This window comes from Protopterus annectens, chromosome 1.part1 (assembly GCF_019279795.1).
Source record: "Protopterus annectens isolate FY-2018-M chromosome 1.part1, PAN1.0, whole genome shotgun sequence".
NCBI classification, from domain to species: Eukaryota; Metazoa; Chordata; order Ceratodontiformes; family Protopteridae; genus Protopterus; species Protopterus annectens.
Genome location: NC_056726.1, coordinates 1,629,989,979 through 1,630,005,718, shown reverse-complemented (window position 1 = coordinate 1,630,005,718; position 15,740 = coordinate 1,629,989,979). Strand labels below are relative to the sequence as shown.

Below are 15,740 nucleotides of genomic sequence, written 5' to 3'. Positions count from 1 at the left end.
ACTCCCTAGAAGCTCTCTATTCTAGAGAATGCTGACGTCTGTGCGGTCACTAAGACATGGTTTAAAGTTGAGAGCACACCAACGCTACTAGGTTATAATGTCTTCCACACATTTAGCCCAGCTATTTCACAGGCAGGGACTAAATGTGGACGTTTGTGCGGTCACTAAGACATGGTTTAAAGTTGAGAGCACACCAACGCTACTAGGTTATAATGTCTTCCACACATTTAGCCCAGCTATTTCACAGGCAGGGACTAAATGTGGACGTCTGTGCGGTCACTAAAACATGGTTTAAAGTTGAGAGCACACCAAAGCTACTAGGTTATAATGTCTTCCACACATTTAGCCCAGCTATTTCACAGGCAGGGACTAAATGTGGGGGTCTCTCTGTTTACATCAAAGATAAATATACTTCAAGGCTGGTCAAACAGGACAGTGTACTTGAGCTGTTCCATGTTCAAATCACCATAGGCAAAATCCAATACCACTTCCTTACAAGCTATAGGTCCCCCCTCTATGACCCAGGAAATCCATACCATGTATTTAAACTTTTTAGAAACACTAACCATCCAACCCTATACCATATTCATGGGTGACTTTAATTACCCCACTATTTAACTGGGAATCCTATACGATATCAAACATACATGCACAGATATTCCTGGTTTTTGTAAACACAAACTCCCTGGACCAGATGGTCAGTACACCACCAGGGGTGCAACAATACTGGATTTACTTACGAATATGGGAAAAGAGCTGCACACACCCTACTGTAATGGCTTCCCTGGTAAGGTCAGACCACAAAATGGTCTCCTTTGAAGTAAAAATAAAACCTGGACCCCCAGCTAAACCTGGAATATTCAGGAACTATTCTAAGGCTAACCTTATGCTATTGAGTGAGAACCTGGCAAAATTTCAAGCCCCCATATATCCTGAGAACACTGCTGCCTATGCAGAATTGTTCACAGAAACCCTGTACAAGTATATTATATATGTCCGCAATCTCAAAGGCAATACACAATTGTGTGCAGAGCTCATTGTAAATGTAGCCACGTATACTGAGCCAGAAGACATAGTAAACCTCATGGCTGATAAATTCAGCTCCAACTTTACCCCTTTCTCCCCCTCAACCTTCCATCAGGAAATATCAAATACAATTCCCCCTACTATCACTAGGCAACAGGTCCTTTATACCCCTCAACCTGCCATCAGGAAATATCACATACAACTCCCCCTACTTTCACTAGGAACAAGTTCTTAATGCTCTCTCTAAGACCAAGAACACTGCAGCAAAGTGCCCAGACAATATCCCAGGATGCCTTCTAAATAGCATGAAACATGACCTATCAGGGCCTCGGTAACTGTGGCCTCCAAACAGGTCTTGTATGTAAAGCCATGGAAAGAATTATCATGAAGATGATCTAGAGATATAGTAAACCTCCAGACTGGACCCAACCCAATTTGGTTTAGTCAAGGGCATATCATGCCTACTCAACCTGGTGGGTTTCTTTGAGAAGGTCACCAAAGCAGCTGATGAGGGCAAAATTGTTCACACTGCCTATCTTGACCTGGGCAAGGCATCTGACAGAATACCCCCACTCAGGCATTGTTAACTCAAGAAGTTTGGTACATACCCGTATGTCACCCAGTGGTTAGCCAACTGGCTCACAGACAGGACCCAGGAAGTTAGAATTGGGGAGTTCACCTCTACAAAGAGGCCAGTCACAAGTAGAGTCCCTCAGGGATCAGTCCTTCGACTGCTCCTTTTTGGCATTTACTTCTCAGAAGTCAAGACCAATGCCAGTGGTCTCTGGCTGACTAAATTTGCAGATAATTGCAAATTAGGAGCTGTCATTGAATCTCACACTGGCACAAATCTTCTTCAGGAGGTGGTGACACAGACAAACAATTGGTGTCAGAGTCATGGACTAAAACTAAATGCCAAGAAATACATAATAGTATCCTTTATGAAGTCATCCATCCCTGGTAACTATCATATTGATAACACACCCTTTAGAGTTGAACCAGTTGTCAGGGACTTAGAAACACACACAGTAATCTAGCCTTTGATCATCTTGTGTCTACAGTGGTGAGGAAATCCTTCTATATTGCACAACTTGTAAACAAAGGTATGGCATCTAAGTCCAAGGAAGTCATTGTTCCACTGTATTCAGCATTCATCAGACCTATCATTGAGTACAATGTTAGTTTTGGTATGTCCTAACCAGGCATTTCCAACAATTGGAACATACTCAGAGGTTCCTCACTAAAAGAATACAGGACATAAGTAAAATGTCCTGTGCAGACCGCCTCAAGGGCCTATCCCTGTGTTCTGTCTCCTACAGGCTTTTGCAATGAGATCTGTGCCTGGCATGCAGGGCATTGTCAGACCCCACTCTGATGGACCTCCTGCTTGTCCACAAAACAAACAGCACCAGAATTGCCCGTTCTAAAGACTTAAACCTTGCCTGTGATATAAATAGGTCCTGCTGGAGAGATAGGTATGTATACCAGAGACTACTACATCTATGGAACAGGCTCCCCATTCATGTGAAGCAGAGTTCTTCCCTAACCCAATTCAAGTGCAACTTGCACAACTGGATGGGAAACAGGAAATTCGTGCCTGGTTTGGCACCTATGTCTCTAATGGACACAGGAAACCTGTAAATGGTTCATCTCCCAAACCCCTGCTTACACTTATCAAGAGTATCAGAACTTGTCAGATTTGGGATGCATGGCTAGACTTAAAAAGCCCCTTGTGGTCGTTAGCCTAGTAAACATCTATGAACCTATGCAATTAACTGTTGGTAGGACACCTATTCAAGTTATTGCCAGCTACAAGACCCCCTCCATGAATCCCGACACCCACTGTGCCTGTTTGGAACTACTTGAGTCAATCATGATACATCCGAACATTGTGGTTTTGGGCGACTTTAACTGCCCATCCATTGAGTGGATAAATTACTCGTGCTCAAACTTACTTGCCCAAAGGTTCCTCCACTTTAACTACAATGCCCTGGACTAGCTGGTTGACTCCCTTACAAGGTATTCTAACTTCCTGGATCTGGTGCTTACCAATATGGGGGAACACTATAGCACCCACACTGTGAGGTCTTCCCTGATGAGATCTGACCACAAATCAAGTCTCACTTGAAGCAGCTATCAAACCTGCCCACCCCCCTCCCCACCCCACTTCGTAGCAGCAACTAAACCAAAAAAAAAAACTCCGCAAAGCAGATTATAGCCTCTCACGGCATGGTATAAATAGCTTCACTGCACCTCCCCTCTCAGATGGAACTGGCAACTATGGAGAGTTGTACACTAATGCTTTATACAAACACCTGTATAACTGCATTAACTTGGCTGTACCTGATAGGATCAAAACAAGTTCTTCAAGGAACAGCAAACCTGCTTGGTGGACATCTGCCATTAACAGGCTTTACAATAACTAAGGTGGTGCTTCCACTGACCCCGGAAACTATAGACCTATTAGCCTGATTAGCCTTATCTGCAGGACCATAGAACTAATCGTTATAAGAACTTAACAAAGATGCAGGTAATCTCCTAACACTTCACCATACTTAATTTGGATTTGTGAAAGGGAGATCATGCCTGTTAAACCTGGTGGACTTTGACATGGTCACCAAGGCCCTGGATGGGGGGGGGGGGGGGGAGGGACTGTGCATACAGCCTACCTAGACATAACCAAGGCTTTTGACACTATCCCCTACTCAGGCATGATTGACAAACTCGCCCAGCTAGATATCAACCCTTTTATCGTTAAATGGGTCGCTAACTGGCTCACTGATAGAACACATAGTCAAAAAAGGGGAATCCACCTCCAACAGCAGACCTGTAACCAGTGGTGTTCCACAGGGATCGGTCCTGGGACCACTACTGTTTGGAACCTATTTCTCTGAAGTACAAGCAAAAACTAAAGCTCTGTGGCTGGCAAAGTTTGCTGTTGACTGCAAATTGGGAACGGTCATAGAATCTCCAAATGACGTCAACACCCTACAAGAGGATTTTACACAAATGAATGATTGATGCAAAGTCAGCCTTAAAATCAAATGTATTATCATCCCTTTCGGTAAGAGCAATGTTCTTGCCAACTACCACATCAATAGCAGCACCCTAAGTACGCACTTGGTGGTGAGAGACCTGGGCACACAGGTTGACAGCAACCTTTAAGTTTTATCACCATATCTTCACAGTCTGAAGAAAGGCATTCTGTACTGCTCATCTCATGAGGAAGAGCATTGCCTTCAGAAAAAAAAAAGAAGTTATAACCTCCCTGTACTCTTCCTTCACCAGGCCAATAATTGAGTACAACGCCCCTTTTGTTTTGTACCTTTCCAGGGGTTCGCGCGAACACCTATTGAGCGACACGGAAAGAGCGAATAATCACAGTATCGAAGGTATGAATGGATACCGCCATAGGGAATTCTTCCTTTTGCTTCAATGGAGTGCGATCTCGGAATTGGTATATTTAAGTAGGGGGGGGGTGTGGGGGGTGCTGGGGGGCTTGCCCCCCGCATACAACAGTTAGTGACAGTATTTGTTTGTTGGTTTTGTCGTGTTTGGGATTCAATGTTTTGGGCTTTCGCCCTTTACGTGTCGCTCAATAGGTGTTCGCGCGATTCAGTTTTCGTGCTTATAATATGAACCCCCTTTCCAAGCACTTGCAGCAATTGGAGAGACTTCAAAGGTTATTCACAAGGAATATTCAAGGTCTCCAGCATCTGTCTTCTGCTGATCGTCTGAAATCACTGTCACTTTATTTTGTTTCATACAGACTACTCAGAGGTGAGCTCTGCCTTGCATATAAGGAAATCTGTGACCCTTTTTTATTGGAAATGCTGCATATCCACAAGTCAAATGGTACACAAGTTTCTCGCTCTAAGAACCTTAACCTGGCATGTGACATTAATAGAACCTGCTGGAGGGATGGATTCATCTCCCAGAGGTTACCACACCTTTGGAACAGACTCCCATTTCATGTCAGAGCACTTCATTGGTCATCTTCAAATGCAGTCTGGATGATTGGATGGGTAACCATAAATTCACCCCGGGGGTTCCACCTGTGTCCTCCTTGGACAGGGGCAATAGGTGCCGATTGTGGAAATAAGGGTAGAACTTGGCTAGGCTTGTAAAGGCCCTAGGGCCATTAGCCTAGTAACTTCCTATGATTCTAGGCAAACCTGTGATACTAGTTGTGTAAGCTTTCTGTTAGGGTCAGTGACCTGACATTCATATGGTGTTTGCATGACATTTTTTTGAAGTATGTATTTTACATGTCAGTAGTTACTACTGGTGTGAATAACCATCTTGATGTATGTTTCTACCTCTGAGGGACTGTAAAATACTGTATGGGAATCTACCCAAATGTTCTGTTATCCTATTGCTGTGACTCTCCTCAAAGGTGATGTAGTTGTGTAATGTACCGTAAGAGTAAACATTTAAAGTGATGTCACTATAACAGTTAAACTACACTTTCTCTACTCCCCTTCTTAATTTTGCAAAACATTGTTCTTTTTATACAGTAATTGGTCAAAATCGTATGGCATTATTAGTTTTGCTTTTTTCACAGGATTAGATATCCCATCTTCGATGCCATCTTACTTGATGGTATTATTTTAGACATTAAAGATATTACTGCTTATTTGTAGGTAACTAGCTTCTTGTAGTTATTTTGAATGTCTGTCTCAACATTTATGGAAGTTTTAGGTATTCTTTCATAACTTGTATTTTTATTATAATTAAGAAAAATATAATTATGCACTATCAGACTTAGGTGCTATTTTATTTTAGCTGTCTTTTTTAAGAGTAGGTGGAAACTATATCTGGCTATACTTTGTTATAGGCACATTCTTAATTTTATGGGGACACGGTACAGCTACTCCCCAGGCACACTTCCTAGTCAAAAGAGGAGTGTCATGTCACTTATCTCATATCCTTACAAGGTTGAGTACTGTGGTGGGTCCTTGAAAGGAATATGCCATTTCTTGGAGAAATTCTGACTGGAGAAAAAAGGATGGAAAATTGGACAAAGTTTACTTACTGTTAAAATGGCCTTTCCTTTGAATGTCAGCTGTTATCTTAAATACATTTCAGCTGTGCGAGGTGATTACCACAACAGTAGATCAAGTAGGGACCACTGCAGCAGAAGTAAAATGCCCTCTACTCGAAGATTTTCTGTTGTTAAGAATATAGTACAGTAGTATAAGATGCCCCGAGCATATACACATACACCCTTCACATCTGAGGATTTTGTAGATAGCTTTTGTTCATACTTTAAAATGTTACCAATTTTTTTCTAGTGCATCTTGGCTAGCACATTTTTGTTATACCACATTCTTTATTTTTTATGGATCATTATCCATATTACTGGAGTCTACCATCTTCCTTTTGTAAGTTGGAATGAACATTTAATATCTGAACAGTGGCAATTTATTAGTACTGGGATTTTCCTGCTGCAAGCACACTTCTTTGAATGGCATAAAGGCTCACAGAACCAAATAAAGAGAAGAACATAGGCTATATAAAGGGGAGACCTACTTCAGTTCCTTAAAAGGTGAAAGACGGTCTGTTTCCTTTCAAGGCAGACGACTGTTGCCTAGAAATAAATCTGACCAGCACATGAGATGCATAGGGTAGATAACATTCTTAGAAGTTACTTTTATACTGACCTCCTCTTAAAAAATGTTAGGTTAAAAGCACTACACCCTCACTCCCCACTGGCCCTTGTTTTCAATTAAGGATTTTCCAATATTATTCTAGCATGTCCAAAGGTCAGTTGTCAATCTCCTCTCCGGTCCAGCTGGTGAATCTGGGAATCTTGAGGCAATGTTATAACTGCCTCATGTACACAGACAACCCTCTCCTCCTCCCACATAACACAAATACTTGTGAGAGATGCAGCTATTTAGCCAAACTGGAGGCTGAGCTCTCTCAACTCAGGACTGGCAAGACCAGACAGGAGGAGAAGGCAACTACACACACCACAAAACCAGCCTCACATAATGCTACCACTCCACTGAATCAAACACATAAACACACAAAGACATACTCTGAGGCTCTGAGTAAAAATTTACCTAAACAGCAGAGGCCTCCAAAGCAGACACCCAAACAACTGCTACCTCAAGACACCCCACAAGCAACACATAAACCACAAAAGCAGTGTGCAAAGCAGTCACAGCCCTTAAGGCCAAATACAACATCAAACATACTTGTCATAGGTGACTCCATAGTCAGACACACTGACGTCCCACTCACCAGGCTGAACAAGGAGAGGGTCACAGTAAGCTGCCTATCGGGCGCTAGAATCCGCCACATAACACAAGCACTCGGGTCACTCCACGGCAAGTACAAATATGACACAGTCATTGTCCATGCTGGTGTGAACGACCTGAGACGTACCTCTCTGGACTACATGAAAAGAGACATAGAGGAGCTCTCTGATTATGTAGCCCAGGCAGGTATGACCCTAACCCTGAGCAGTATCCTTCCTTCACCAAGAATGATGCCACAATATAGAGACAAGATGATCAGCTTTAACAATTGGCTTAATGTCTGGTGTCATTCAAAGGGGATCCAGTGTCTGTCTGCCTGGGATGACATGCTTGACAAGCCACGCTGCTTCGCAAGGGACGGCTTGCACCTGTCACCCCTGGGATTCCGGATATTGGCTAAGGCTCTTGCCACCCCATAGTGCCTTTTTAGGCAAGGCTCAAATTCTAAACCTACCACCCTAGAAAACAAAAATGGGAAGAAACTGAGGGTAATGCTGCTCAATGCCAGAAGTCTAAATCTCAAAATGCACGCACTCGAGGCCCTTCTCAGTATGGAGAACATCGATGTCTGTGCTGTAACTGAAACCTGGTTCAAGGCTCCTGAGAGCATCCCGGCACTATTAGGTTTTACCTCATATCATGCGTTCCGGCCCAAAACCCGGACCGCACCACAAAAGGAGGCGGTGTATCCATATTCATAAAGGATACCCACACCTCCAGGTTGGTGGCAACGCACGAAGCTTGGGAAACCATCCAGGTGCAACTAACCATAGGCAAAACTGCTCTACAAATTGTAGCATGCTACAGGCCACCCTCTCAAACTCAGGAACCCCACACAGCCTTCCTGAAGACACTGGAGGGTATAAATGTATCTCCAAACACCATCATATTGGGTGACTTCAACTACCCGAATATAGACTGGGAACATTACTCAAGCCCTAACTTTCTAGCCCAACGGTTCCTGGAGTTCATAAATTCAAATGCCATGGAACAGCTAGTCACTGTTCCCACGAGAGGAGAAAATATACTAGATCTCATTGTCACAAACATGGGGACAAAATGCTCCACACCAGAAGTATATCCCTCATTGGTGAGATCTGATCATAAACTAATCTCACTGGAAATCCACATCCCGCCCCCCCCCCAAACACAAAGACCATAGTGAAGAACTTCTCTAAAGCAAACTTCACACTACTCAAGACTGGTGTGGTATCCTTCAAGGCCCCTGAGCCAGAGGAAACCACAACCCAAGCTGCGGAAGCCCTTACAAATGCCTTCTATGAACACCTCCAGGACTGCATGGATCAGGCAATCCCAAATAAAACCAAGACTCTTTCCACAAAGGGCAAACGTCCAGTCTGGTGGACCCCAGCCATTAACAAACTTTACAATAAGAGGAGAAAGCTATTACATGATAGAACAAAATCCATAAAAGGGAAGTCACCCCTGATCATTATTAGTAGAAATTATGAGCACTCATAAAATCAACTAAGGCCAATTTTGAGAGAAAATTGCCATGGATTCAAAGGACAATCATAAGGCCTTTTTCAGCTATGTTAGGAACCTGGGTGGAAACTCCCAGATATGCTCAGAATTAGTCCAAAATGATACAAAAATCACTGAACCCACAGACATTGCCAACATACTGGCAGACAGGTTCAGTGCAAACTTCACCCCCCTCTCCCCCCCTAAAGGAGAGATAACTATCCCAGCCGAGTGTAGCCTCCCGGACATTTCAAATGCGCAGGTGAAAGCTGCTCTCTCTAAAGCTAAAAACACAGCATCAATGGGACCGGATGGTGTCCCCGGCTGTGTGCTACACGAGCTAAATGAGGAATTAACCCTGCACATAAGGCAGCTGTTTAATCTCAGCCTTACCACAGGATACGTGCCCAAGGAGTGGCGTACGGCAACTGTGGTCCCACTCCACAAAGGCTCTACGGACCCTGGTAACTACCGCCCCATAAGCTTAACAAGTCTAGTCTGCAAAGCTATGGAGAGGATCATAATGGAGCTCATAAACAAAGATATAGGGGACTTGCAGACATTGGACCCGACCCAGTTTGGCTTGGTCAAGGGAAGATCATGCCTTTTGAACTTGGTCGACTTCTTCGAAACAGTCACCAAGGCCATTGATGAGGGAAAGGCAGTCCATACAGCCTACCTTGACCTTGCAAAGGCTTTCGACACAATACCCCACTCGGGTATTGTAGAAAAACTTACCAGCTTAAATGTAAACCCATATGTCACAAGATGGGTTGCAAACTGGCTTAAGGACAGAACCCACAGGGTTAGAGTTGCTGGCGCTGTGTCAGACTCCAAGCCGGTCACAAGTGGTGTCCCACAGGGCTCGGTCCTTGGCCCCCTATTGTTTGGCATCTACTTCTCAGAAGTACAGGCCAGCATGGGAGGACTTGGCTGACAAAGTTTGCAGACGACTGCAAACTGGGCCATAGTGGAAAGTGCATCGGACACGGATATCCTTCAGAAGGGACTCACGGAAACAGATAGCTGGTGCCAGAGCCATGGCCTGAAGTTAAACGCCAAAAATGTATAGTCATACCCTTCGGGAAAAACAAGGTAACCCCAAGCTACCATATAGGTGGCAATCCACTAAGCACAGAAGAGGTTATCAGGGACCTGGGGACCCAGGTTGACGGTGGCCTTTCTTTTGACACTCACATTGCTAAAGTGGTTAGAAAGACCTTCTACATTGCCCACCTGATCATGAAGGGATTCGCATCCAGATCTAGTGAGGTCATTGTTCCCCTGTACTCTTCACTTATCAGACCAATGATAGAGTACAATGCCCCATTCGGGATGTATCTCACCCGACATCTGCAGCAATTGGAGAGACCCCAAAAGTTCCTCACCAAAAGGATAAAGGGACTCCAAAATCTGTCATATGCTGCCAGATTGAAGAAACTCCAACTCTATTCAGTCGCATACCGTCTGCTCAGAGGTGACATGTGCCTGACATATAAGGCCATGCCCAACCCGGAATTAATGGACATGCTCCACCTCAAAAAATCCAAATCCACCAAAACCACTAGAGCAAGCGACTTAAACCTTAGCACGGATATAAATAGGACGTGCTGGAGGGATAGATTTATCATTCAGAGACTCCCTATGCTGTGGAATAAAATCCCGGTCCATGTGAGGCAGAGCACCTCGCTGACTCTGTTCAAGAGAAATCTAGACCTGTGGATGGGAGATCATAGGTTTACCCCGGGAATCATCTCTGTGTCACTGCTGGACAGAGGCACAACAAACTAATGGGCACAGTATTTTTTCATATAAGGGGTGGCGTAAGCCACAAAAATTTGGGCTAGGCTTATAAATGCCTTAGGGCAGATAGCCTAGTATAAACCTATGAACCTATAAACACAGCATTCCTTCCTGTAATGGAGTATTTAGATTAATTAGTACAAGGTTTGGATGCCCTTTTTCAGGTTTTGTAAAGTAAAAGATGCACACTTGCCTTTCGCATCTGGGTGTGGGAAGTATCCTTGACACTTTTAGGCTAGTAACAACCAGCTAAAAGGAGCACAACATGGAATAGGTCCTCTCTCTCTGACACTCTTAATGCCAGACATCTTGCAAGTGGATATAGGTAGGAGGTAACTTTGAAATCATTAGGGTAATTCCATTTCCTGTCCAGGTATGAAAGAAGCCTGACCTCGACCTATAGTTTATCTGCATTCATCTTATGAATCCTCTGTAGCATTTGATCCTTCTGCTGGAACAGCTAATGCTATGATCAATACCTTTACACAAATGTGTTTTTCAATGCTAAGGTGAGCGTACTTCTTCTTCTTCTTTCGGCTTTATCCCGGTTAGGGGTCGCCACAGCGGATCACCTGTCCGCTCATTGAATGGCAGTGGAGTTTTACGGTGTCGAGTTGCCAGCCCGGCGCCCAACCTTCCACAGAAGGCACACTCACACGCACACCTAGGGCCAATTTAGAGTGTCCAATCCACCTGCAGCATGTCTTTGGGATGTGGGAGGAAACCGGAGCACCCGGAGGAAACCCACGCGACCACAGGGAGGACATGCAGACTCCGCACAGAAGGCACCCCAGCCGAGGATCAAACCGGAGAACCTCTTGCTGTGAGGCGGCAATGCTAACCACTGCACCACCGTGGCTGCCCGCTAAGGTGAGCGTACTGAATTACAAAAATGCACTACAAGATCTGCAGTTAACTCTTGACATTTAATTATTATTTGGAAATAATTAATAGTTTGCACGATCTTTCTAGGTATAGATAAGTACTTGTGTGATATGTTGAAATGTATACATTTTACAAGCCTGTAATCAGGTTGTGTCATGCTTTGCAACAGTTTCATAAATGAATTTATTAAATTGAAAGCTGCAAGTGTGTGACAGTCATTTTTTTTCTTTGTTGCAGGTTATTCAACTAATGGCGAGTGACATGGACACAGTAGATATTGCTAATCTGGATCAGAAGGCACTTCATAATATTCAGATGCTTTCGGTACTGTTCTTTTCCTTCTTGTAAAGTGTCGACATGTGAATGTTTTGCTTAATTTGTGCCATTTTACAGAATTTTGCCTAGTTCGTAGCAAGCAAAACAATTGATATTTTATGACAGAAAAGGTTTGCTTAATGGAATTGTTACATGCAGCCCTAAAATCTTTGGATATACTTCCTGAAGAATGCTGCAGACCGTATACCAACAGGCAGCAGGAAAACACACTGCGTGGAACTTTCTCAGATGAATTTTCATCATTGAAACACTCCAAAGATGCCTGTGTGCTATTTGGCTCCCAGTTTTCATTGCCACTTTCAGTACAAGTCTCAAATTTTTGTTCTTGGGTGGAAAGGTTCGTCTTTAGTTTCTTTTGAGCAAAGTGTCTCTTATTCTATGTATGAGGGTCATAAGCCTCCAGGCTTTTTGTTCCATTCCTTCATTCCTCAATTGTTCCATATTCTCTGATTTATTTTTCTCATTCCTTTTGTTCTGCCATTGGCCCTCAACCTGTAACTTGGCTGCTGTCTTGCTTTAATAATCCACCACAGTCTTTACTTAGGAAGTGCACCAATGGGCAGAATATTTCCCCCTGTGTGCTTGGTTGAGTCACATGTCATGACTGCTTGCTTCTTTCCCAAGGGAGCTGACCAAATCAACAGCATTAAGAAATGTTTGCAGCCATCTTTGTGTAACAGACTCTTGCTGCCAGACTACACTTAACACTGTACTTCAATGCCAGTGCAGTTTCTTCCAGCCCTTCTTAATCACCCTGCTGCTGCACTTTTGCAGGGAAACGTCTTCCCAACCATTGCCTCTGCCAAGTATTAATAGTGATGTTGCTTGACTTTCAGGTGAACATCCCACCCAAAACCATGCTGGCCAATCTGAGATCTACCAGAACCCTGACATCAGATCATTCTCAGAATCTTTTCACAGAAAACCCTTTCTAGGAGACCAGGGAAGTCATCAATGTTAAGGATCTCTCTCCCTTTTATTTGGAATCCATGCTGGAGGTGAGAATGGCTTCTCTGTCAACACAACTGCACATCCCCAGCCTTCACCGATTAGACTTGAGGCAGTTGGCAAGGGTGATGTGGTCTATATGGGATGTAGTGCAAGTTATCTTATCCCCCTCGGTACCAGATGCCACCCCCTGCCAAGAATAAATTATCTTTACTGTGGAGCTAGCATGCTGACTGACTCAATCAGCAGTTTTCTTTGCATTGTCAGAAGCATTCCCAGTACAGGTAGGACACTAATCATTGAAAACACTGGTGACAGCTGCACAGCTGTATTCCTCACTCTCAACCTTCATCCAGAAGTGTGTCAATGGCCACGCAGTTGCTCTCCTCTCCTTCACTTATTTTGGGGTCCAATAGTGACAATCACAGAGTTACTTTCGTAATTACTTGCAGTCATTACAGTTGCTACCTCCACATCAGAGGCTTTCAGCAACTCTCTGGCTACAGTGATAAGCTCCAGTTACTGTATGTCAGAAGTCCCTTGGTTCTCTAGCCAGTTCCCCTGTGAATGGACTTTGTAAATAGGCTGTGCTAGTACACATGTCCACTCCTGCACAATGTTAGCTTTGGGGACTTGGATGTAGGTAATTTCAGCACAACTTTTTCCCCTACTGTAATAACCATTGCCCAACTTTGTCCAGTGCAGGCTTTGATTTCTGTCCCCAATGAGCAACAGGTACTAGTGCATCTTGTCTGGGCCACTTCTAATAATCCTTCACAAGCTCTGTGACCCTGCACAAACAAGGAGTTCTCAGCTTCATCTCACTCGTAGTTCTCCTCTAAGAGGCTAAGAAAGGTTGCTTCTAATTTCAGCAACATAACATTTACTGTGTGCCTTGAAGTACAGATTTAGATGACAAACCGGCTTTGTTTTTCCTCTGCCCCCAAAAGACCCTAAATTTGAGCTCTTGAACCTAATGCAGTTGAAAGAGTAGTGGCCTACTGCTTCCCCACTCTCCTCAAGGAAAAAAAAATCTGATAAACCAAAAAAAGGTACAAGCCAGATAGCCAGTCCCAGATTGTTTATTCCGCAAATCCACGAACCAACACTGCTAAATCACACTGCAAACCAAAGAACATTAACGTAGTATAAAATATCCTAACGTTTTCGTCGCATCACTTCATCAGATGGATAACGTGTTTGAAATATTTTGTTAAATGCTAAAAATATACCATATATGTACGTATTTAAAAGAACTGAATACTTTTCTAAAAACTGAATGTTCACTGTCAGGACCTGATTTTATAAATCAATAAAATCAATGAAATAATAAAAAATTTAAATAATATGTAAATGAAAGTGTCAAATATATGCATTAAAAACAGCTCCATCTGTTGGTGAAAGTAAAAAACATTCTAAGAACATAAATATACTTTTCCAATGTTTCCCTGAGTTGTGATATGGATAACAAAAGTGAAAGCCATAACTGTTCAGTACTAAATCCTTAAAACATATTATGAACAAATTTAATATTGAAACATTTTTTAAAAACAATATATATATATGGTGGTGAACATTCAGTTTTTAGAATAGTATTCTCAGCTCTTTTAAATACGTACATATATGGTATATTTTTAGCATTTAACAAAATATTTCAAACACGTCACAATTTTAACAAGGTTTTAATTGTTTTTGTTTTTTTCATTGGATGTCAACGTTTTAAACTTCTATTTAAACAGTCAATTTTGATTGTGGTATTCATCTGATGAAGTGATACGACGAAAACGTTAGGATATTTTATACTACGTTGATGTTCTTTGGTTTGCAGTGTGATTTATCAGTGTTGGTTCGTGGATTTGCGGAATAAACAATCATCTGGGACTGTGACTATCTGGCTTGTACCTTTTTTTGGTTTATCAGTGCAGTTTCGGGTACTTGTGACCAGCTTGCTTGTTTCGTAAAAAAAAAAAAAATTTCCGGGAGGTTTGCAGATGTTCTTCGTGTTTCACTGTTGCAGTCATCACAGTTGGGTTATCTGCTTGCAGGTAGCCCTCAGTCGGCCTGATTATCAAAGTCTTGGGTCCTGCGTCGGCTATGGTCTCATCTTCCATGACGTCAGGGGTATAAAGCATGCAGCTGACGCCATTACATCAGGCTTTCTTGCCGTGCGGTGCCCGAAGCAGAAGCAGTTCGCAAGTGCAGGTCGACCGACTCCTGAAATTTTCGATGTTCGTGTTTCACTGCTGCAGTCATTACACTTGGGTTATCCTGCCGTTAGGCGGTCCCGCAGTCGGCCAGAGTTCCAAAGTCTTGATCCAGCGTCGGTTGCTGTCGCTTCTTCCCTGACGTCAGTGCGCCAGTGGTATACAAGATGCAGCTGACGCCATTTTCTCCAGTCTTTCTTGCTGCACGGTGCCCGAAGCAAAAGCAATTCGCAAGTGCCGGTCGGCCGACTCCTGAGATTTTCGAATTTCAGAACCGAATTCTTCAATAAAGCTAAGTACCCCGTTGGGGAAACTTTTTCTTGCCTCAGAGCAATGTCAGTAAAAGTTAATTGCATTTCTTGTGGGAAGCAAATACCTCATAAGGATTTTCATTCTTACTGTATTCCATGCTTAGGCCCAGACCATGACGTCACTAGTCGGTTTTGTGCTAGATTTAACAAGCGCACTATTAAACGTCTGTTTGATTTTGCTCGCCATTATTTTGGCCGAAGGTTCAATTATACCATGCCGTCGGAACAACCGACGACCGGAATACACAAAAAATCACAAAGACTACGATAAGGCCGGGCATCCGAGGTCCAAAACTGACGATGACGCCTCTTCTAGGCCAGTCGCCGGTTCTCAGTGAGGCGCTTTTGCAGCCCCTGACACCCGCTACCTCAGAGCCACAGGCCGCCTCCGACTCCCATGTGGACATTTCTAGGCCTCTGGAAACTCAAGGTATTGGGCCTACGGAAATTAACCCCTCAGATGGGTCCAGATCCGC

At 43.4% G+C, this 15,740-nt stretch overlaps 1 protein-coding gene across 1 annotated transcript in view; it reads left to right on the top strand.

Moving 5' to 3' along the window:
• Positions 1 to 15,740, top strand: part of CDCA8 (cell division cycle associated 8) — a gene marked incomplete in the record, with an annotated part of 717,361 nt that overhangs the window by 536,666 nt on the left and 164,955 nt on the right. The window contains 1 exon segment of the mRNA XM_044083643.1: positions 11,703 to 11,789. Coding sequence (XP_043939578.1) covers positions 11,703 to 11,789 — 87 coding nt within the window.